Source organism: Chrysemys picta, chromosome 1 (assembly GCF_011386835.1).
Source record: "Chrysemys picta bellii isolate R12L10 chromosome 1, ASM1138683v2, whole genome shotgun sequence".
NCBI classification, from domain to species: Eukaryota; Metazoa; Chordata; order Testudines; family Emydidae; genus Chrysemys; species Chrysemys picta.
In genome coordinates, this window is record NC_088791.1 from 255,737,787 (window position 1) to 255,762,893 (window position 25,107).

Genomic DNA, 25,107 nt, shown 5'->3' on the forward strand with positions numbered 1-25,107 from the left:
GAAAAATTACTGCTAGTATAAGTTATCCCGGGGTCAAATCCTTCTTGCCTTGCTCACACAAGACGTCAGTGGAACTGCCTGTGTGAGCAAGGCAAGTAAACTTTGGCTCCTCAAGTGTACCTTCTTTTAAATGATCACTACTGAACTTGAACATGAATTAACACACTCATTTGTTACACAGACAATATTTGAAGTGCATTTACCAGAAGAAGACGCAGTCAGTAGTTGTTTACTGACTATTGATGGGGCCTGCTTCTTCAGCCCAATATCTGCACTTGGAGTAACTACAGCAGTGTTGGAGTGACTCCTCCTGGATCTGAATCCTTCAAGTTCCTTGCTTTTCTTGTGGCCATTGAACAACACCAACCCTTCTTAGATGTCCTAGTCTAGAGGATGGGAAGGAAAATGACTGTAAAATAGTGACTTCTCCCTCAGTTGCTTCCCTCTGGTGGCTGGTCTACTTTGACAATAACAGTCTACTATTGCTACCAGTTATCCCATTAGCTCAGCTGGTGTAGCGATGTGGGAATCCAGTATGATGCCACACAATGGAATTTCTCATTTTGCTGTTTGTTTGTTTTTTACCTAGGAGATCCATACAGTGATATAGTCTTTAATTACACTATTGTAATTAAACTATTCTCTTTGTTTTTCAGAGTCCTAGCCTCATTCAGTGCTCAAGAGACTCAGAATGAGGCAGAGGTTTCCAAAGACAGAGAGGCTGTTCTTTTGTACTTAAGACACAGGATGGGGATCCAGTAGAGCATGGTTCTAAACTTGGCTCTGCCACAGATTTCTCATGTGGATATAGGGCAAGACTAGCATAATGTCTGTGCACAAGGGGATCAAATTAAGTTTGCATGGCACAACCTTAATTCTGGCATTTCCTAACTTTTGAGTACTTGACCTTGCCCCTTAATGTTCTTTCAGCATGTTTTTTTTATATGTAATGTGTATATTGTTCCTACGGAACCTATAAATCAGATATTATTTGCATATAAATTTCTCTACATATATAGGGTATTTATGTATCATGCATGGATGGACAGAACATTCAAGAGGATTTTTCTTCTCTTCCCAGAGGAATCTCATGAGAACTATTTTTCTGCTTTTACCAGAGTCAGCCACTTCCCATGTGCCCCCTTGTGGCTGGAGGTCACTCTGCACCACCCTGCCTCGATTTCCCTTTGTGGACTTCTCAAAACTCCAGATCATAGTCCTAAAGGTAATTAAAACAACTTCTTGGAGACCAGTTTATTTAGTTTTGACACTCATTGGCCCTCCAGGCCCCAAGTCCAGTAAATGTCTCTCTTAGATAAGGAGTCCCCAGTCCTCCTTCTGGGATGAGCTGATGCTGTTTCCTCCCCCCACTCTCCCACTCCAGTTTTCTGCTGCTCTTATAGAGGAATCAGCTGACCTCTGCTCAGGTGCACCTACTTAGTAACTAGGCTTGGCTGGCCCTAGGCCTCTAGACCTTAAAAGGAAAGTCACCCTGTTATATTGTTCCAACTCAAAATATTACTAATATCTTAATAGGACATTTGCCAAATACACCTCTACCCCGATATAACTCTGTCCTCGAGAGCCAAAAAATCTTATAGGTGAAACTGCATTATATCAAACTTGCTTTGATCCACTGGAGTTCACAGCCCCCCACACCCCCCCGGAGTGCTGCTTTACCGAGTTATATCCGAATTCATATTATATCGGGTCACGTTATATCGAGGTAGAGGTGTACCAGCTATCTAGATTGCAAGCTTTTCAAGGCAGGAGTCCCAGGGGTATTCAGTGCCTCATATAATTCACAGATTTGAAGGCTAGAAGGGACCAGTGTGATCATCTAGTCTTGACCTCCTGTGTAGCACAGGCCACAGAACTTCCCCAGAATAATTCCTACAGCATAACTTTTAGGAAAATGTCAATCCTGAGTTAAAAATTGTCCATGATAGAAAATCCACCACTACTCTTGATAAATTGTTCCAATGGTTAATTACTCAATGGAGTTCTGATCCCTGATTGGAACCCCTAGATGCTACCATAGTGCAAACAGCAAATGACAATAATAATAATTTATAATAATTGACATTATTTCCTCTCACTTTGATTTATTTAGAAGACATTAACACATTTAAACACTTAAAAAGAAGTTCTTCATTCTTTGAAAATATTGGTGGTTTGGTCGAAAATAAATTTAAAAAAATAATAATGTGCTGAAGGAGCCAACACTGTCCCATATTTTGTAATATTCTTTACAAATTACAAATATTCTTAAACACTTGAATAATACATCTTTGTAGCTGGGGACAGGATATGAAATAACCTAACAAATTACACCTCTACCCCAATATAACTCTGTCCTCGGGAGCCAAAAAATCTTACTGCGTTATAGATGAAAACGCATTATATCAAACTTGCTTTGATCCACGGGAGTGCACAGCCCCGCCCACCCGGAGCGCTGCTGTACTGCGTTATATCCGAATTCGTGTTATATCGGGTCGCGTTATATTGGGGTAGAGGTGTACAGCTCTGCATTTGAACCAAGATTTTGTATTTGTTAAGTTCTCCTAGATGTACAGGTGTGGTTCCCATACTCAGTGCAGAGAAAGCAGACTTTCCCTCTACCTACAGTTTTGCTTTTAATTAATAAAATGTGGCCAGACTCACTGATTCCTTTAGTCACCCTAAATAGTATGTCATCCCACCAGTTCCAGTGTCTCCTGGGGGATTACTCAAATTGTAAGGTCCTGAGTAATGTTATCACAGTCTAGCCTGGATTCATTTGAAAAGGACTAGAGTGGCTGTGGAAGGCCACACAGAAAGCTGTGGGGGGAAGTAACCATTTCCTAATAGAATTACTAAATAATTTAAACCACAGACAATATATAATGAAGAGAAGAGGAAAATACTCCACCAAAATTTAGTCATTAGGCAGGTTGCTTGGTGGTGGCCTTGGGAAGAAGTACTCTCTCTCATCTCTCTATAAATAAACCACTGATCACCTATGATTCCATGTGTGATCTGCCAGGTTTCTTTTCATCTACACCCCAATAGCCTTCATCCACAAAGTGGGATTACCCACGGGATGCAGCAGTAAGGGAAAGACCCTGGGATTCCTCGTGCATTATAAAACACTCTGTGTTCCGTTCCTCCCACACAAAACGTAAGCTCCAGAGATCTCCCTTTGACAATATGGCTGGCTACGTTGTGAAACCAGGATCCTGTAGATTGGAGTGGAAAGAGCGGGAGGGGCTGATATAACTTATGTTGAGCTGCCTATGAAAACAGGGAAGAGACACCCCAACGTGTTTACTTTTTCTTGAAAGAAGTACAGTACACTTACTGCACCTCCTAAGGGGCTGTGCCAACTTGGCACTGCCAAGAAGCCTGGACAACAGCCTGGTGAGGGGCAGGAGAAGGGGGCAGTCGGGAGGGGACCAGGGATTGGTGCTGTGGGAGGTGGGGCCCAACAGAAGTGGGAATGGGGGGCAGGAGGGGAATGGGGGGCGGAAATGAGGCAGGCAGTAGTGGAGGTGGGGAGAGGAGTGGGCGCTGGAGAGGGAGCGGCTGGGGGAAGGGGGGGAGATGCTCCCCTGGGGAAGGGAGTCCTCTCGGTCTCCCCAGGCCTCTGCCTCGGGAGCGCTCCTCGCTCACTCTACCAGCGAGGGGGACCGCTAGTTTCGAGCACTGTGTAAAGGGCGCCTGTTTGAAAGGCGCCTGATCCACTGCGCAGTGTACCCACTCATGGTAATCCGGAGTAAAAGCGAGGACGTGATTCTCCCTCCCCGCAGGCAAAGGGAGTCCTCTCCCCGGCCCGTCTGCCTCCGAGCGGGTTTAGATGCAGCTGGCAGATTAGAGAGTTCAGGTTAGAGAGTTGAACGTTTAACTCCCTATCTCCTGACACGGGTTTGCTTCGGAGAGCTGCTGATGCCCAGCAAGCCGCGATGCTGTGTGCGGGTGTATCCTTGGGGTTTCCTTCAAGCCAGCAGCGGTGGCGCGTGCTTTGTGTCATTTCACAGCCACGCCTTGTCGGGGAGGGAGCGGGTTGCCTCCCTTTAAACCCGATGGAAAGCCAGGGGAAGGGATTTCTTATGATTCCGATGACTCGAAAAGAAACAAGACCCCGAACCCATAGGAAAAGCATGTGCTCCCCACACTGGGGAGGGGCTAAAGGCTGTGATTTATGCCACCCTAGTGATGGGCTCGTGGGAGGGTTACAACTTTAGTGCATGCCCTGGATGCGGAAATATAAAGCAACACACGCCAGTGCGCTAAGGAGCAGTAGGCTTAGACACATTTCTTTGCGGTAACATGTATTTTATTCCACGTGGCCAGACATGTACGGCGCTAAATTCTATTTCCCCGGGACAAGAGCTAGCTGCTTCGTTTCTCAGTGTCTGATTAAAGCCTGAAAAGCCCCAGACCGGAAGTATCCCTTCGGAGAGTGGCTTTCCCAGACAAGCCCCAGGGCTGAAAGCCCAGCAGAGTGATCAAGTTGTTACCGAAGTGAGAAGTGTGGACACGCACACAAAGGAACTTTCCGCCACTCGCTGCAAACCGTTAGTATTCCGGCCGTGCAGCTCCCAACAACTGGCCTTGACACAGTAACAAAGACATTTAAATGCCAGGACGCATACTTCACTTTTTAACCTGCTGAGAGGAGCTACTTTCAAAGCTTCCCTACGGTGAATAAACTGACAGAAAATATGGGGTGCGCTCAGAAATTAAACACCTTCTCCTGTAGCAAAGTGGCGTTAATCAGGTTTCTAAGGCAATCGCCATCTCTGTCTTTTACCATTCACCCAAATAATGCTGAAAGAAGGGTCCCTTTAGCAGGAGTGAAAGCAGAAAGAAGGAATTATACCCATTGCTAGTAAAATCATCTTAAATCAATAGAGCACCACTTGAACTTGAGTTTCCATTGTTTCAGTGAAACATCAATGTTTTTAATTAAACACAGCTACCCCTTTCTGTTAAAACATTACATAAAAGGGTTAGGTTTCTACTTTTGTTGAGGCAGCTGGCGCTTGTTGGCTGTTGTGTTTGAGCAACAGACTGTTCAATAGGAGCGAGAAATAGCTCAACGCACTCTTAATAGACCTTATTAACAATGCACCTTGAAAAGGAATACATTGTGTTATTGTGTTAGTTTGCTACAAACCTATTAAAGGAAAAATAGCATCCATCAGGTCTAACAAAACGCATTTGTATTGTACATACTTATCTGCTTCAAATACGCTCCTTGGCACAATGTCCAGACATTCAACTAGATCATCAAGGGCTGGACAGCAGAACACGCTCTAGTTAGACAGTGATACACGGGACTTAAAAATCCAGCCGATTAGTTATTTTTGTTTGCAGATGGGAAACCCAAATAGCACATTTAATTAGGAACCATTCTGCAGACGCACTATGGGGAATTCAGGGATTTGATATGAGCGTATTACGTTAAACCAAAAATGATAGCGAAGTTGGGTAATTATGAGAGGAGTATGTAAGGGAAAGCTAACGATCTCCCGGCTGTATTTTGAATCTATCCAATACATATTTTCAATCTTTGTTTGTTCTTTAGTAAAACTATTGTGAAACCAAATACTACTCAGCGTATAATTGATGATTTACCTATAAAGGGGCTGATATTTAGTTCTTCGAAGTATAACGGGTGTTCAGGAACCAAATGAAACGCGAAGATCAGAGCCAAATAAGTATTGTTGCCTTGAATACAGCCTTTTTGCAAAGGCAAACGCTTAACAGATTAATTTTCTAAGTAAATTCTTGCTTCGATTAGTCTTGTTACGTTGCACCTGCATCGACGGGTTAAAGGATCCAAACCAAAGCACAGGTCAAAAGCGACTTTAAAATTGTTACTAAATACATTATGGCATATACTGTACAAACAACCGTGGGACCACGAACCTGGGAGAAATTTTAGCTGCCCAAATAAAGGCTAATTTGTCGCGGCGTTTTCTGCCTCCCATCCCAAAGCATCAGCTCTCAAAGTGCGACATCCCCTTTGAGGCAGACAAACCAAGCCAACTGCAGCACCTTTTGACACTCATTCTCGCCTGCAAACGTTTCAGTGATCGGTTTAAGTGCTGAAGTGGTACAAGAAATTATATAAAATGTCTACCAAGAACTCAATGCCAAGAGAAATAGCGCAGGAGTTCTGCCCAAAGGAACTAGCCAAATCCACAATTTGAAACTTCCAACCGCCTAGTCAGCTGGAGAATCTTCAAAGATCAAGCTCAATTTGTCAGCTAACCACTTTTGATAGTAGTAAATGTCTAGCTCTTCCCCGTTCAATGTTAGCATACGAAAAATAATAGTATTTTCCCAACTGGTGTGTGAGCGCTCGTGTGTGTGCGCGCGCGTGCTCGTGTGTGTGTGTGTGTGATTCACAGTTGTGGAGCTTTTCTTCCTGACAATGTATCAGCAGATTGCAAATCTTTTTCAAAGGATTCATTCAAAAGTTATGCATATATATGGTGGGTTTCTGGCGCAGTAAAGATAAAGACTCACAGTCTGATGGAGAAGCCGTGCTGTCCAGTGTAGAATAAGTTGCCTCTTCGTGATTTGTAGTGTATACTGCATAATTCACCTCCTCTTACCCTACTTCATTCAAATACAGGAATGCGCGTCAAAAGTAATTACAAATAGTAATAAGGTAAGTCATAAGCGGCCCGATCCTGCCAGATCGGTCAATGGGATCTGAGAGCGGGATGTCCAATGCCTCCTATACTGTCCAGGTGAAACGGAAGAAACAAAATCACATTACCAAGTATATCCAAATATTCAGGAATAGACAGTCTCTATACGCGGAACTGGTTGTCTAAAGATTTCTGTGCTGTCTTTGCTGACTTTTAGCAATCCAAATCGGACAATACGACGGACTGAGTCCTTCTCTCCCCCACCCCTCCTAAACAGGCTGAAGTTCAGGTTTTCAGATTTTGAATAAAAGTCAAACACTTGGCAAACAACCAGCTCACACAATCATGTCCAGCTCTAAGGGAGAAAAACAACATCACCTGTACACTCATCTAATTAGTCACTTTGCTCATCTTGACAATACTAAAAGTTGAGTGAGCAGCTTAATTCAGTGTCTTTACGATTGTGCTGGTAATATATTTATATATATAAGTATTGAATTATTAACCGATTATATGTACTTTAAGCTTTAAATTTTAACCAGAAGTTACCCTGCAATCACAAGGGATCCAAGAGATGATTCCTTTTCTCGAAAAGTGATCGGTGTGTCCTGGTGAATAATGTAGGGAAACTGGAGTTGTTCCAGTTAAACAAGGTCATAAACCTTTCCAGCCTTTCACCTGCAGAAACACCGCACTGCGATTATTAGTTTTAATTCACTTATTCAAAGTTCCAGTAAGTTTCCTGATCAGTTTCCCGAAGTTTTTGATCTGTTTTCCAGGGAATCGTCTTTTTTGTACGTATAGGCAATTAAGGTTATCTAATAAGTGAAAGAGCATCTGTCCTGCTCCCTGGTATTGAAATTTCATTCTTTGACTGTGTGTGTAAAGAGATGAATGAAGAACGCATGGATGAGTGGAGAAAAGACGAGCCGAAATCTATCTCAGGGCAAAAGGCAGGAGGAAAGCGGAGCTAGAATCAAGTTTGTGTTGAAGAGAGAAAAAGTTCAGCAGTTCCCATGAAGGCGTTTTGAGAGGTGGGGAGTAAATTGCCTTAAAAGCAGACAGCTAAAATCTATTCCCATCTGTACCTAAAGTAGATGTTAAATGTGGAGGAAGATTGCTAAGCGTAAGGGCAGCTAGGCTGCAAGAAGGCTTTTAAATCACCACCACGTTAAAGGCTTTGAAGTGGTTTAGAAGTAGGGCCGGCAATTGGAACTTGTCACCTTCATTAGCAAACGAACAATAGACAACAACTCTGAAACAATAGACGGTTGTGAAATCTACTCTGTACAGGGCCCGATTCTGTGAGGCCTTTCAATGGACCAGGCCCTGAGCAGCTATCCAAATCCGGAATCCCGTTTGTAAACCATTTAGCAGAATACTGAGATTATTTTGCTTAGTATGTCTATTTTGGGTTTGTAGTGTTGAAGTTAAATAACCAGGGAAAGTGTGCTATGGGGAGACTACGGTTACAGCATTTCCCCCTGACATTTCCACATATAATTAAAAACATACCCGCAATACAAAACAAAGGGATCCATTCCTCTTTCAGCATTTCGGTTGAAATCAATTGTTTTGATTCTGCTATGATAATGTTTTATTTCAGAGGACTAGTCAGCTCCATGGTTATTTTGGGGGGGGGGGGATGGAGAGGAGGATAGGGAAAGAAATGATGCATTTGTTTTCCTTGTAAGCCCATGTTTAGTTTTAATTTTCCTGTATTTTAAAATAAACACATTGGCTGAAGCATGTTTGATCTTTGCAAAAAGGAAGTCTACATTGTAAAGGAATGCGCAGAGGTTTGGTATGAAAATGGGGTTGTGACTCACAGCTGCAGGCAGGAAAAAAAATGCATTCTGGTGTCAGCCAGAGGTGTTCAGTCTAATAATTCAGGCTGTAAACTGTATCCCCTAAAATTACTTACATAATAAATCACTCCGGGGATAAAAAAAATAGCCTGAAAAGTGTAAAGGAGGGGGGAAAATCTTTCGTGGAGTTACTTGCTTGAAAATGATTTGTAACCATGTGACCTATGCGTTTAACTTTTTCAAAAATGTCAGCTTGATAGAGGTGATTGTTTTAGTACAGCGGATTGTGCCCATTGTACATATGTTAAGTTAACAGCAGTATGAAGCAGATGTGTTACTAGCGGTATGGCACACACAGCTTCACCTGGTTCCCAGATAACTGAGTCAATTTCATAAGACAAAACCATTCAGATACTAGTTTGCAGATAAAGTGATTATTAACAAGTAAATTCGTAAGAGGGGCATTGCTGGAAACATTTCTGAATTCCCTTCAGTGTGTTTCCATATCTATTTTATACACACAGAACAGATAAAACGAGAGAGGAAAGTTAATTTAAAATGAGGGCTTCTCCGTGATAAGTGTAATGTGTATGCGATAATTGACTAGTATAGGGATGACTAGTCTCGTAACATTTCATGAGCTAGGATGTCTCTAACCAGAAATCACTCCCCTATTTATACTGATAATTTTGGTCCAGAGTCCGGAGAGAAGATAAAATAAAGAAGAACAAGTTCACCACATAATGATACAAAGAAATATATTGAATAAATATCCGGAAGGTCGAAATGTGGGTCCTGGTCGAAATAGTGCATTTTATAAGAACTTTTCTGCGTTTCAAGTTTTAATGAATTCAGTAATATCTCCCCCTGTGAACTGTAGTATGGAAATGAGTGCAGGCAATGGCGTCTCTGGGATTATACATTCGCTGTTCGGGAAAGTAAATTGCTGCGAAGATTTGCAACAAGAGAGAGATACAGGGAAAAAGGAAAACCAGCGAAGATTTGCTTCACGGAGGTCTGCAATAAATGTTTACCGTAGGAAAAAAAAAAGAAGTCAACACCAATTAAAACCTGGAACCAACATTCATTAGTATTCATGACATAGGATCTGGCTTTTATGTTTATCTTTCTCCATGGATCAATATCGTAGCAGCATGTGCCAGGAATGAGCAGAAATCTGGTCACTGCATGTAGCTGACCTTTCACTCTCTCCCTACAGGTCATATCATCTTCATCAAAACAGGTCAGATCATCTTCATAACTAGCACCACCTAATGCAGCAATAGCCACCGCTCTCATTAAAACTGTTATTTAATCTACAGCCTGCGACTAGGACTAGAAGGCGAGGAAAGGCTGTTTACACACACTGTGGAATTGTTACTTTAAAAGTCGGAATGGACACTGCTCTTTTCTCCGCCACAAGCAACTGGCTTAAATCGAGATCCAAACAAAACAAAACAAAACAATCGCTCTCCTGCGAGACCTAAGATCCAAAGATAACTCCGCAGACACTCACACAGAAATGGTTAGTCACCAGCCCAGTTCTGATGAAGTTGCTATGTTGAAGTGGGTCCCTTGTGTGTGAACTAGACCGTCCATATCTGTATCTGGTGATTGTAGCTGGTGCAAGGAGGAGCCCTCACATTAATCACCCACATTATAGTTCTGACCAGAGCAACAAACGTTTCCTCGTGGCCCAGAACCCAGCACCTCCGCTGGCTGCCGCATATCAGTACCCCAATAATCAAAGGGAGAGGCGGGGAACTAGACAGCAGAGATCAAACTGCTGTATCTTGGAAATCGCTGGAAAGAGATTTGAGCAGAAAATATTTACCATTGCAATCTGAGACTCCAGATGTATTTTCCATGTTTCACACAGAACCTGTGTTTCCCACATATTGTTCGTCTTTAGAAAATGGTCTCTAAATATAAAACTGTTAATTGGCAATCACTTCTGCTCCTAACCCCAACTACGCCTATGCCCATGAAAACAGGACCGTTAACAGTTATACCATATTTTAAAGAGGTGACATTCGCATCAAAACTCAACCCTCTGTCTGTATGGATCGTGGCAAAAAAGGTGAAGTGTCCTGGTTAATTAAGAAATTGTTTTCCCATATAGGAAGCAACAGATGGCTACCACACCTGGGGTTACACCAAGAATTAGGAGGATTGTTCTAAAAATGGTAAACTAACAACTTCTTGCAGCTCGGAAATGTATACCCCGGCCATAAAAATTCCCACCGAGGGCGTCATTAAAAAGCTATTTGAAACATGTTAAAATGTTCGGGGATGGTAGGTATTTGGAATAACCTGTTATTGTTTACTGCCCGGTGCAACTCCCTGGTAGGAAGTCAGATCGCCAGTACATTTTGTGTTATGCTTCCTCTCCTTAGGACAACAGTATAGCAGCAATGACTTTGAAGTATGATTAAATAAAGACATGAAACCTCTGGCACCCCTTTTGAAAAGGGCAAGCACTAAACACGGACATTTTGTGCAGTGAAATCTTTCAGCGTGTGCGGGGAAGGGGGGGCGCTGCTGAAAGAAGGAAGTAAAAATCCACAGAACTTGAGTTAAATCGCACTTTCGGAGCGAGGGAGTCATGGTGCCCTAGAGTGGGTTTAATCGTTGCTACTTACGTTTGCACTACAATACCGGAGTCTCGGCTTGTAAAATGAGAAGCCCTCCAGTGTGTGTGTTTCGGGGGGCCGAAGGGGGGAAGCCAGCCCCAAAACCCCAAAAGTTGTAGATGAAAAATATACGTACCTCGCTGTACCAATTAGCATGTCCAGTGTGCACATGCGGTTGAGTAGCAGTTTTGTGTCGCTTGCTGTCTTCATATTTGGTAGAAAAAAGAGTGTGAGTTTCTGAAAACAAAGGAGAAACTTAAAAGGCTGCTATAGGCTTAGTGGAGTCTAGACAGAATGAAACTGAACAATCTTGGAGACTCTCCATATGAATCCTCTGCGGGGCTGATCCCAGGCAAGCTGACCTTTAGCTTGTATTTTATGTTGTATTTTTATTTTGCTGGGCAGAAGGGAGCCTGTTCTGGGTATTAAATCATAAAATGACTCACACCGTATTAAATATATAACTTTAATGCTGGCCTCCCTGGCACACGGAGTTTTTTTCCCCTAGGGATGCTTAAATAGTTTTTAAAAATGTTTGATTTGTTACAGTCATGTCAAATAAAGGTACAGGTAAAGGTAGGATATTTTAGAAAATTACGCGATACAATCTATATTACCTACAGGCAGGGAGAAATCAGGAGAAAACATCTAAACTCTTTTATAAATTAAATCTGAGTTTGCAGCTTTGGGAACAAAGTTTTAGGAAACCAGCTAAAGGTAAAATCGTTAAATGTACTCCATAGGACATATGAAGAAAGAGTCAAAATCCAAAATCAGGAGAAGTGATAAAAAGAACAGTATTGCCTGATACTGATTTTCAGTGTAATACAGCGACCTCATTGCAAAAGAAGCTGCAATTTTGCAGTAAATACATGTAATCTGTGCGTCGTTTTTGATATATTGTGTTTTTCAAAGTGAATGCTGCTGCCTTAGCTGTGAAATCCTGCCCCCCTTTTGTTATTTCACTGGAACTAGGTGTGTGCGAGACAGAGAGACCACTGGAGCTCTTCTGGTCTTCTGCAGACCTCGGTGCTGTCCTGGCCTTTAGTTTGTCTGCTGGGGAATAGAGCTGGCTCTCTCCAACTCCTTGGTGTGCGGGTGCGGGTGGGAGGAGGGGTGCGGATGCAGCAGGGTCCAGGGCTGCCAAGAGAGCCGCTGGCCTTGCCTACGATTTGTCCTTGGTTTCCCTTCGGGGTGTGCAAAAGTGCAGCGAGCAAGACACTCCAGGTTTGGAAACACCAGGCTCAACCTGAGAGACAAAGAGAAAAGTGAGAGGAGGGGGGAGGGAGGGAGGGAAGAAGGGGGGGGGAAGGTGGGAGAGAGGAGATGGATGAAGAGAAAGAGCCGGCGCGATAGAGACAGGGGTCTTGCTTGCAGAGCTACATCTGCCAAGCCCAGACGGCCGTGTACTGCCCATTGGTTCCCGTCCCCAGAGAACCCTTCAACCCCACGGATGCATGCGTGTGTGTTTGTGCTGTCGATCCGTGTGTGGCTGTACACAATGTCCGCTGGGAACCCTGCAAGGCTGGCAATCGCCATAGAAATCACTAGGCTCAGAAAGGAAAGGCGGTTTAAATGTATTATGAACTATTACTAACAACAGAGGCGGTGTGGGCCCTGCCTGGGTCCTGGGAAAGCCGGGCAGCCTTGAGGGGGGAGGCGATTGCTTTACTTTAGGTAGCGGGCGAGCCAAGTCAAATTCAAGTTCAAGTTCATGGCCAGTCTGGCGAGGGGGAAAAAAAGCCATTCTCATGACCACGGTTGTTGCCCTCCCTTCCCTAGGGCCCGTCATGAAAAGGCAGCTTTGTTAGCCGGGCGGCGGGGACTTGTTTTACTTTCCTGTATCTGCTGCTCCTAAATAATGGCCGGGAGAGAGCCCAGCCCCGTTGCGGCTCTGGTGGTGATGAGGCTTTTGGGGGGTTATTTTAAAATAGAGGTAGTCGGTCCTACGGCAGAGCTGTCACGCCAAAACAGATATTAGGCTACAAGAAATGAAAACACAACTCCAGCTGGCGGGCGGCGGAGAATCTGTTTCCAGGGCCGGGGAAGGGAAACCACAGTCGATAGCAAGCGAAGTACAAACTTCTCCCGATGCTCCTGCGGGCTGACAAACGGAAGCGAAGAGTGGAGCTGCCATCAATAGCTCCTGAGTGCACTGGCCAGCCACGGAGCGGGGAACGAGTGGACTAGCCAGCAAGAGCCCCGGAGCCGCTCCCTTCAACCGGGCTGGGCTAACACGGCAGCCACTTCGACTAACTCCGAGGCGCATAAGGATGCCTCTTCCTCCACAGACTCGCTGTCCCTCCCGCCGGGGTCAGGGAGCTACCTCCTATGCACAGGAGACAACCAAACACAAAACCCCGGGGAAGAGTTCTTAGGACTAAAAAATAGCAGAGGAATTGTTCTTAAAGGGGAATGTGTATCCAGAGCTGTGCGTTAATTTCTACAGTCCCCCACACTAACTTTAACCCGCTCGGAAACAGGGTAGCAATAGCTGGGTGGTGGTGGGGAGGATGATTACAAAAAATAACCAGAATTTCAACCACACTTCGAATACTTTTAATCTGAAACAAGTCCTATTTTTATGAGGTTACATTTTTCAATAAGAAAAGAACTTTACTCGAGCTGCCTTTTCCAGTGATCTCTCCAAGGGATCGGCGGCGTATGCCAATGGCTTTAATAATTTTGCGTAATATTATTACAGAACATAAATTAGATTTTAATAGCTGTTTGATTACTTCAGGGTCTTACATTATGCAACATGAATGAACGCCAGACTCCAACCCGCAGAAGAGCTCAGTATAGGAAAGGCGCAGTCTCTGAATCCTACCAAAACTTTGCTCCTGGAGCAGCATTTGGGGAGATTTTTCTGAGTTCTTCCCCTTCCCCCCCACATGTGATTTAGTCTTCTGCTGCTGAGCATGTATCATTCATTCCCAGCCGTGTGTCATTCCCATCCAAAAAGAGAACAGGATCCCACAAACACACACAGCTCTCCAGCCATCGTGGGACACTTCTATTGTCATTTAAACTAGGAGAACAAAACAATAACTGGGAGAAAAGAAAGCTGATGTGGTTGGCTGCGTTTGAGAGGCAAACCTATCTGTACATGTTTTTGCTGAAGACAGTGTAGCCACAATAGGGCGCTAGGAGTTCTATTCCAAGGAGCTGGCTCTTCGATCTGCCTGTTTTCAATACTTACGTGGCTAGAAATCGGTTTGGCAAAGTCCAAGCTTTCCAAGATTCCCAAGCTGTGCCACACACGCCTTGGGTGTCTTGATTATTCCGGTATTCCTAGAAAGCCGCTTCCTGCCCATTAAAGGGGGAAATCCCCTATTTTATTTGATATCTAATTCCTTAAGAAAGTCTGGATGCGGGTCCACACCCTTTCACCCTCTCACTAAAATCCAGCGGTAAGCAAGAGTAAATTAAGATCAAGATTTATTCTTTTTCCTTGCAAACCCCACGACTAATATCTGTAGATTTGTTTGTGTTGATTACTCATTTAATACATTTAAATTAAAATCACTATATTTGCTTTTTAAAATTGATTTAAATTTTTCTTTAAGAGAAAATGAAGCTACCTTATGCTGTCTTTCACTTCTTCAGTGGTGCATATAAGCTGTAAAAATATTTTAAAGATTTAAAGAATAAACGTAAATTTCAAATGCCATGACCAAAGGAACAACTTTAGATCAATGTTTGTGAATTTCTAATCTACCAACATTCCAGTGTGCACTATTTTTGGTACCTTCTACAAAAACAAGTAATGTAGAACATAAATATAATAGAGTAAAACAGATGACAAATGTGTACTTTCCTGAGAAAAGCTCGAGGTATCTTATATTCAATGTAAACATATACAGATATAAATATATATATATCGTAGAATACTTGAAAAGCTCGCTCTTATAGTCATCACCGGGCTTTCCAAAATGTTATTGTTTTACTGGCACATCATGTAGGGGTTTGTTGTTGTTGTTATTTTTTAATGATATTTTGGAGGAAAGTTAAAGCTATCATAACTGAAGACATTTGATATAATTTCAAAACAAAATACCTGAAGGTGATTTTGCTAGTTTTTAAAAAATGTTTTCCATCTTCTAGCCACACTGATTTTCATTCTTTAGGTGCAACCTACCCAGTTAAAGAAAGCCTTTGGACGTAAAAAGAACCAGTACATGCAGTTTCAACACATTTTATTATATTTCTGTATGCATTACTCTCAAAACATATCACAAAAAATGATGAAACCACTTAAACCTTCAAATAAAAAATCTGAAACAGTTTATGCTCACAATTGTACATATTTATAGTTAAGAAACATTCTTTATAAATACTGTTTCCTCTGTAGCAAGTTAATACCATAATTTAATTACAAATGGATAAATATGGTAACAGGTATTTACAGAAGGAAGGGTGTTATTAGGGAAAAGCTAACGGCACGACGTTTATTTTTCCTCACAATCTTCCAAACAGGAACTAACAAATTGAACTTGCAAAAGCACTAAAACATCACATGTAAACCCAGCTAACAGAAAAATACATTCACAAGCGTTGTTGTTGTTGGTGTGTGTGTGTGTGTGTGTGTGTGTAACAAAATGGAGACTTTGGCACAGTTTTTCCCCCAGTCTATAGTTGAATTAAGTTTACAATCAAATTGCCTCTTAAAAAAGAACACAATATTCATTATCACAATTACAAAAGAAACCATTTTCTTCCACGTTACTTTTTTTTTAAATGGATGAACTAAAAAGAGAAAAGAAACGAAAAAAGTCCATCACTTTTTGGGGGTGGGAGGAAATCAATCCGTAGTTTACAAATGGGACGAACTTCTATACACCAATAATCGGATAAAACTTCGTTTACCACCTTGGAGGAGGAAGGAGGAGTCCTCTATATACACAGCTGGTCGGGATGGAGGGTGCTGGGGCAGAGGGAAACGGGGGGGTGGGACACAAGAAGAGTTTAGCTGTGGCGGATTTTTTTTGCTTTGGAGGCTCTGGCGAGGATTTGCTCTCCTGGGCTCTAGAGCCGTTTAAGTTGTTAATCCTTTCGCTGGTTAAGAATTAAACCCAAACCAAACAGGATCCAGCACCTTCCCGGTGTGTCTGCTTCTTCCTCCTCCTCGGCGGGGAGGGCAGGCGCGGGGGCCTTGCCCAGCAGTCCGGCAGGGCCCCTACACGTACCATTCGTTGAAGTTGGAGGAGAGGCCGCTGTGGCTCCCGCTGGCCCCTCCACCCCCGCCGGCTCCGCTGCCGCTGCCTCCCCCGCCGCCGCCGCCGCCGCTGCCTCTGTGCACCGCAGACACCGCGGCCGCCGCCGCAGCTGCAGCCGCCGCCGCCGCCGGGGATAGGTTGGTGGTGCTCTGAGTCTCGGCGCTGGGGGACACCAGGCCCGGGGGGGTGGAGGACTCATAGCCCGAGCTGGCAGCCGGGGACGATTCAGAGCCTTGAGGGGAAGATTCATGGACCTGGAAAGCAAATGCAACAAGACAGGGTGGAGTAAGTGTCCCTATGCGCAAGGCACTCCCAGCCAGAGCTCACACCACCCTCGCAGGGCCAGCGCACTCCCAGGCACCCAGGTCCGGCCTCCTGTGCCACGCAAAGGCTCCCTGGCTTTACAACCTGGAGATGAGGCGGCTCCTGTTTTTGTTTCCCTTCCCAATAAAGAAAACGCGAGTTAAACCCTTCTCCCAGACCGACCCCCTCAGAGGATGTCCGCTGGAAAAACGGCAATGTGGTGGTATACCTTCATGTGCTTCCGCAGAGAGCTGGGGTGGGTGTAGGATTTGTCGCACATTTTGCACAGATAGGGCTTATCTGAAGTGTGGACATGCATGTGCTTCTTCCTATCGCTGCTGTTGGCAAAACGTCTGTCACAGCCTTCAAATTCACACTGGAAAGGCTTTTCTCCTGGAAGATAAACAAGGAGGATTTGGTTATAGTAAACACTCAACTTGGACTTCTCCCCTACTTATTGCACAACAATCCACACATGCCTGCCTTAAAATAGGGGTTCATAAGAATATATATATTTTTTATTTTTTAAATTTCTAGTGCTTTGTTTACTAATGTCAAATCCACTAAAATGGTTAACAAAAGATTGATGTCACTGTGTGGATTGTTTTCTGATGACGCCTTGATGTGCAGCTGACAAGATATTTTATCAAAAAATACAAAAATATTGGAGCCATATCTCGCCATTGCTTTTTAAGTAGGACTCCCCAGTGAAACCAATAGGGAGTTCTTCGTCAAAACTGGTGACACGATATGGCTCCAATGAATTTACGGATTTTGTTTTGTTTCAACTGGTGCTATCAGACAATCGGCTCGAAAGCATTTTTTTAAAAATTGAGACGTTTGCACCTTTGTAGAAAATCCAATATCCTGTTAAACTATAAACCATTAACAAAAGAGTTAAGGCTACACACATTTTATTTCATGTATGGATCTTCGAAGTAAACACATATCCGCTGGGGGAAACTAAATGTCTGTAAAATACTCCATTTAATTTTCATACAGTTTCTTCACCCTGTTGCCAGAATTCCAAATGCTCAGAGTAATTTGGAGGTGAGAACTCAAACATCCACCCATTTGGAGGGGGAACCATTTAACATTAAATTCCATTAGCACCTAAATTGTTTCTTAAAGACATCCGCCCAGACACAATGACTTAAGTGCGGGCATTTCATGCAAATAAATTTCTCAAATTTTAAACCTTGTTAAAGCTCGTCTCGCACCTAGCATCATTCTTAACACTTAAGAAAACAATGGGCCTATAGATGTTACCCGTATTCAAGTAAATATTTATAGTGGAAGTTGCTAAAATATTTGGCTGTCTTTTATGAAATACTCTGGCACAATTCTAAGCTGGGAGTAATAGTAAATGAGTACTCTATGAAGCAGGATGATGCGTTTGTTTTGTTACTGTTCAGCTCACGCAATTTACCACCAGGAAGTGTTGTGTCCTTCTCTCATATCTGACCTGATTTTTGTGTAAGTTTCTGAACCTCAAATCCTCTGCTACCTATTATATAATTTAATAAACTGTTGCAACACCACCCTAAACCACCTCACATGAGACTTTAAAAACACTTTCTAAATTAGAAAATTTTATTGCCCTCACTCACACCATTTAAATTTAATGAAAAGCATTCCCAGAAAGGGACATTTCGCCACTTACTACGAGATATTTTTATATTTACAATACCTATGCACGCACGCACACACCCAAGTCATATATAAATATGTACATTACTTACGGACAATATTTTATCTATACATATGTCAATCCATATTTTAATAGTATTAATGAATATATCTCGCCTGTATTTTACTTTGAAAGGGAAAGAGTTCGGTCAAGTCTTGACATGGTTTCACATTAATAAATGACCACAGATATAAAGCAATTAGTAACAAAAAAAATTCCTTTAAAACTGAAAGACCCGGAGAAAACACCCCGAGAAACGCTGCAGCATGCTGAAATTGGAAGTCTTTACATACGGGAGCATCTTTAAGTGCATTTTTTAAAATAAATAAGCCATTTTTAAATCTTCGAAACCAAACATAATTACCTGTGTGTGTCCTTTTGTGGATTTTTAGGTTTTCTGATCTGGCGAAAACTTTCCCACAGCCAGGAAAAGGACAGGGGAACGGCTTCTCTCCCGTGTGCACTCGGATATGATTGACCAGTTTGTATTTGGCTTTGAAAGGTTTGCCTTCCCGGGGACACTCCTCCCAATAACAGATATGGTTGCTCTGCTCGGGTCCCCCAACATGTTCCACCGAGACATGGGTGACCAGCTCGTGCATGGTGCTAAAAGTTTTATTGCAACTCTTTTTGGGGTTGTTCAGCTGCTCGGGGTCGATCCACTTGCAGATCAGCTCTTGCTTGATGCACTGTTGTCTCATGTATCGAAAAAAGGCACCTGGGTGGTGATGGTGGTGAGCTGCCATGTTCATGCCCATATTCATATTCATGGGGCCATACTGGTTGTGCAGCTGAGCCGCCGAATAGGGATCAGTCCTGGGGCTAGAGACCTGGCGGTATTGATCCGATCGGGCGAAGACCTCCCCGGGCAAACCCAGGCGCATCTGCCCATTCAGGACGTTTTGGGAGGCGTGGGGGCCATGCTGGTCGTGAATGGCGGGGAAGAGGATGTGGCTCTGAGCGTCCGTGTGCGGGTGATGGAGGGTCCCGGCCGCAGGGCCAAAGATCCCGTGCTGGCCGCCGGCCGGAGACGAGTCCCCAAAGCCCCGGCTGCGAAACAAGAAGTCCCGGGTGGAGTTGAAAGGCGCCCCGGAATAGGAGCTGACATGGGCGGCATGGGGACCCAACGCTGCCGCTGGGTAGCCGGGAGCCTGCGAGGTGAAAGCCGAGCTCTGGCCGGGGGACAGATCGTGGGCCCCGGGGTTGAGTTTAAAAGCCCCCATGTGGGCTGCCGAGTCCACAAAGCTGTTCTGCGCCGCCAGGCTCAGCTCCCGGTCCTGCATCTCGGCGGCGGCCGAGTGATGGTGCCGAGCGAAAGTGCCCACTCCAATGGCAGGGAACTGGGGTCCGGCGTCCAGCAGCATGGTCCTGCCGCTCCTCTCCGCTTCCTCCCCCGCGGCTGCTCCTCTTCCTTCCCGGGCACCACCCGGCAGCAGCAGCAGGAGGATCCAGGGACCAGGCTTCCCCCCGCTGCACCGAGCAGCAGCAGCAGCCGCCGAGCGAGCGAGCCACAGAGAGACGAGTCCAAAGCCAGGCGGAGAACCAAAGTGTATTAAAGGAGCTGAGGCGGGGGCGGGCGGGCAGGGCAGAGGAGGGGGAGCAGGGGGGAGGGAAGGAAGGAGGGGGGACAATCGCGTTGCCTTTCCCTTCAATACACACACACACACTCACTCACACCCTGCCAAGGAAATGTCACTGCCGCCAACCTCCGCCCTGAGCCCCGCACCCCCAGAAGCGCTGGCCCCTTTTATGCCTCCCTGCTCCCCCACACCTCGCTGGCTTCCCCCCCTCTCCTCCTGCGGCTGCGGCTGGGGTGTCCCCTCCCCCCCTCTCTTTTTATTCCTCTTCTTCTCGGCTGGGCATTAGATGTGTCTCACGTAGTAAACTCGCAGGAACGAATTCCCACAGATGAAGGAATCAGACGCGTCTCTGTCCTCTCTCTGTAGCCTCCTCTCTTTCTTTAAGTTGGGTCGGGGGGGGGTGATGGTGGGAGGGGAGAGGAGGAGAAGGGGGGAGATGCGGATTAAAAACAATAACAACAATAAAAAAAGTGATCCCCTCTCTGGGTCTCCGAGCCGAGCGGGGGGGCTCAGCAGCAGGACACGCCGCCCCTGCAGATGATCAAGCCTCTCTGGAGCAGGCTGGGGGAAGTGAGCCCTTCTCCTCCTGCGCCTGGCTGCTCCCTCAATGCGGGGTTTTATTTTCCTCCCGTGTCTCTCCGCCTCTGTTTATTTCGGTGGGCGCCGCTGCTGCTGCTTTTATTTTTTTCCCCTCCCCACCCCCCTTCTCCCAGCCTCTCTCTCTTACTCTCTGACTGGACTGGCAGCTCCTCTTCAAACGCCCCCTTTAACAGCAGCCCGGTCATTCTCCAGGCGCCAGCTCATTGGTCAAACTGGCCTCATCAATCCTGGCGTCCCCCTAAGAGCGGCTAATAGCGGCTCGAGCTTCTCCGGGTCCTTCCCGCCTCCCCCTCCGGCACCAAGGCTGGGCGGCGGCAGCAGCAGCAGCGCCGGGCTCTGTCCCCCCCTCCCCCAGCACAACCCCACCCCCGAGCTCGGCCACAGGGTGAGGCAGAGTGGGGCTGCCGCAGCTCCAGCCACCAAGTGCGAGCGAGGCTGGAAACGGGGGTTTTATTGAAACCCCTTTTTCGCTGTTTCTTTTTGCTGGGGAAGCGATCGGGGGAAGGAGCAGGGGAGCCGCCAGAGCCAGCCTGCCTCTGCCCGTTCCAGTCTTCCTTCTTGGGGGAAACAAACAAGCAAAACAAGGCGCTTAAAACATGAACGGGGGGGGGGGGGGGGGAGACCTGCCAATACTGCCGCTCCCCTCCCCCTTTTCTCTCCTCTGCTCCAAAAGCAAATCCGCCAAATAATCGAAAAGGACAGAGAAAAATCAAATACACTATTGATAACGGTGCTATTTCGTCGCGGGAGGGGGGAGGGAAGAGAGAGAAAAACACCAAACAGCTATTTGGTGTTTTAAACCACTTGTATAGAGCGGAGAGCTCAGACTGCCTATGCATGTGCATTGCAGAGCAGGGGCTATAGGGCTTGATGGCTCCTTTCTAATTTCTAACAATAACCGCAACAACAAAACTTGATGTTGTTGTTTGAAAACCGTATTATTAGAGGGCAGGAATAATAATAACAATAAATAATAATAAAAAGCAGCACACTCTACACACCGAACAAGTCCGCTTCCCCTCCCCCTCCACTAAATACATGGCTGGCCCCTGGTTGGGTTTGTTTTGCAGTGGCTGGAAAATAATCATGTTGGGGCCAGTATCCAATAAACAAGGCGCTTTAAAAAATATAATATTTGTAATACTGACCTTCCTGCACTCAACCTGACGTTTACACTCTAATCATCTCTGTGCTCACCAGAGAGAATCAACCCAAAATGTAGTGGTTTTTTTTAAAGAGGCGGAATAAATACTCTTACCAGCGACATTCCTGTCACTCCTCACGTTATTGTGTACTGCACCAAATACAAGTGGACTTTGCGTGGGAGGGAGGGGGGATTTTATAATGCTCTGCTGATAGTTAGATAGATAGATAGATGATAGATGATATGACTAACGATATGTGAAATCAAAACAACATTGCAAACAGCTTTTCTCCCTTGATTTGGTTAAATTAGTATTTCCCCTCTCCACCAAATAGTTAAAAACAATTAAAAGCCTGCCTTGGAACAAGCTGAAACATCAAAATATCGCTGGGTTTATTACTCTTCGTAAAACGCGAGGGGTTCCTTTATGAATAACAGGAATTCCTTCTAATCTAAAATTATCGTTAAAACCCACAAACTCCAAATGTATCTAGACATACCCCTCTGTTAGCTAAAGCCCCGAGCCCTTCTTCCAAGCCGTCCCTTGGTCATGTCTTTCTACGTGGGAGTGCTGCTCCCCAAAGTTCTCTTTCCAGACTGCAGAATTCATGCATTTGCTGTCCTTGTATTGACCCTACAACCTATATGGCCAGACAGCAAACAGATTGTATTGTCCTTTCCCTACAACGCTTCAGAAAAGAGGATTTGAGGGATGCCCCTTGAATCAGAGCTAGGGAGATAGAGCACAACTTGGAGGTTATAGTCATCTACAGTGTCTGCCTCCGGAAAACCGAATAATCATAAACACTGATAGCCACATATACTTACTTATCTAGACCACTTTTCAGCAGAAGAGTTTAAAGGAAGATTCTGCATCTAAGAAAGGAAGAGCCCCCAAACATGTCAGAGAAAAATATTGTGTTAAACATATTTCCTAGTAAAACAATGTTAACATATTCAAATGCCTACCTCTTTCTTTCTTTCTTTCTTTCTTTCTTTCTTTCTTTCTTTCTTTCTTTCTTTCTTTCTTTCTTTCTTTCTTTCTTTCTTTCTTTCTTTCTTTCTTTCTTTCTTTCTTTCCCATTTCCAGATCACCCTGCTGCTGTATGCTGGCTCTGTGGCTTCAGGCGGCGGCATTGGGACAGTTTGGGGAGAATTCGTTAATTCCAGCCGGAGACCCCGCAGGCTGGACTCTCTTTGCTATTCTTTCAGGGCTCCAGTTCTACTCTCTCTGCAGGAAACAGAGGAGCTGATCCAAGTTCAAAGTCATGTCGCCGTCCCCTCTAAGAAGTGCTTTATTTCTCTACGAACCGCAAAACCTCTTTCCCCCATGTCACAGGGTGAAAAGGGAAAAAGACAGAGAGAGGGAAAAAAAACCTGCAATCGCTTTCAGGGCCATTGCCAGAAATGCAGACTTAAGCTCATTCTTTAGAGGGAAGACAGCGGCCAGTCAAACTCCCTTCTAAACTGTTTCAGTGAAATAAGTTTTTCAACAGGCTTGTGGAGGTGACCGCAGTGCAGTGGTGTCAGACCCGTAGAACAAACAGCCGCTTCACATTTCCCTGTTTGTAAGTTTTACGTATTTCTCTTTAAAACTACATTGCTCTTACTATTACCGATTGCTTATGCAGATAGGGTGTGATAGCAAGGGATTTTTCCTAACTTCGGGTATTGTCTTCGTCTTTTATAATCTTCCTCTTCCTAGGAATCAACGTTCGAGAGGACAGTTGAGTATTTTAGAATTAAACTCCGCTAGATTTCCCCCCCCCCCACTAGATTGTTGTTTACATTGGGAACTGTCGACTAGTTGTATTATAAAAGTTGATATGGACATGTGCATAGAATGTATGGTTGTGTGAAGATGAATTTCAAGGCGTGCCTGCACCGTCTATTTAAATGCATATATATTAGGGTTAAGAAAAATGAAATTAAAGATTTAAAGTAGAGATAAGATGCGCACCATTCAGTACAAAATCCAAGCTTTGTTTCCTTATGGAGGGAAGAGAAGGAGCGTAGAGAGGGGGATGATGCTCTGTTTAACCTGAAAAGAACAGAGCAATTTAACAGAATCACTTGCACCGTTGTCTGTATCACAGACACTCATAAATTCAACAAGATCATCAACAGGATATTAAGTTGCAGGTTACCTTTGATTTTGCCGATCTTAGCCACTTCTAGGCCGTTCGACCTATGACCCGTGAAGACCACATGTGTTGTGTTGTAGCCTCCCTCTGTAAAACACACTTTGGAACAAAAGTTCTTTGTCAGAGTTTAATAGAAGTGTAATGTAAAAGAAAAGGGAAATAATGAAAATCTCAGCCAAAGTTGTAACTTTTAAATGCCATTTCTTAAAACCCACTTCAACGTATAGGGAACCTACAAAGGAGCACCTCTCTTTCATACCATTAAAATTTATTGTTCTCTCAGTTGTACTTATAAAAAGTTCCTATATAAAAATGAATTTGCCAGTGATTTAGTGATGCAGAGTACAGTGGATTTTTTTAAGGGATGAAGAATCGGCCAAGTAACAGCGAATACTTGGACAGTATTTTTACAGTTGTTATTGTGCTACTGCTTCACACTGCAGATTTATGTTGTCACAGGAGGCACTCTGAATTCCCTACCAGACTAGGAGTATTTTTATAACCGTAAAAATAAAAACACCGAAAACACTAAAAGCAAGATGTTAAACATGAATATGTAATTTGACTGACATACCTTTTTCATATGGAGGTTGCCTTATAAATGCTAGTGACAGCAGAGCAGCTTTCCAATAAACTGCACTATTATTGCGATAGACTTTGTAATACAATTTATGCTGTCATTCATAAATAACAATGCCATATGGTAACCATATTGCTTATACAAGTAAAGCCGTCAAAATGTCACCATTTGATTTATCTCAACAGCTTCTTCAAACGTTGATGTTCAGATATAGAGAAAAATACGCCAAATTTTGAACTAATTTTAATAAACACTGTGCCATGTAAAACACTATTTACTATTTAAAAAAAGTTTTAGGGAATAAATCAGACTATTAGAACTATGACATGATTTTACTAACTGGTAGTGTATTGAAAATTATTGCTTTTCAAGTTTTGTTGCCATATAAAAATAGACTTTAAAAATATCATTGTAGTTCATTCACAATATGTTTATATTATAAATTCTCTTGATTTTTCAAACAATATAATCAGTCCTTTGTCACAAAAGCATTTAGGACTAAGTGGATACTATTCAATTAAATACACTCAATTTGTATTGTACCATCATGATGATTCTACCTTCATTTGGATATATTAAAAGAGGCTATGGAAAGTTGGCGTTTATTGTTAACAGCTGAAGTTTAAAAGAGACACAGCATGTGTAAACTATATCCAGTTGAGCACTGCATCAAGGGAAAAAAATCTAGAATCCCAAAGTCTGCTGCTTTTTTACCTTTAGGTCATTTCACTACCATGTATTTATGCAAGAACATATGACGTT

General features: G+C 44.0%; 1 protein-coding gene across 1 annotated transcript; it reads right to left on the reverse strand.

Annotated features, from left to right (window-relative positions):
• Positions 1 to 15,267: 15,267 nt before the first annotated feature.
• Positions 15,268 to 20,588, reverse strand: ZIC2 (Zic family member 2). The gene is made up of 3 exons (XM_005303887.3): positions 18,662 to 20,588; positions 16,837 to 17,000; positions 15,268 to 16,558 (listed from the first exon to the last, which is right to left on the reverse strand). The coding sequence occupies exons 1-3, from the start codon at positions 19,659 to 19,661 to the stop codon at positions 16,265 to 16,267; spliced, it is 1,458 nt and encodes a 485-aa protein (XP_005303944.2). The 5' UTR covers positions 19,662 to 20,588; the 3' UTR covers positions 15,268 to 16,264.
• Between the last annotated feature and the right edge of the window lie 4,519 nt (positions 20,589 to 25,107).

Coding starts and splice junctions, on each gene's coding strand:
- ZIC2 (XM_005303887.3), bottom strand. CDS start 19,661: ATGCTGCTGGACGCCGGACCCCAGTTCCCTGCCATTGGAGTGGGCACT. Junction 17,001..18,661: donor CCACAAAAGGACACACACAG/GTAATTATGTTT, acceptor TTTATCTTCCAG/GAGAAAAGCCTTTCCAGTGT. Junction 16,559..16,836: donor CTCTGCGGAAGCACATGAAG/GTATACCACCAC, acceptor TTTGCTTTCCAG/GTCCATGAATCTTCCCCTCA.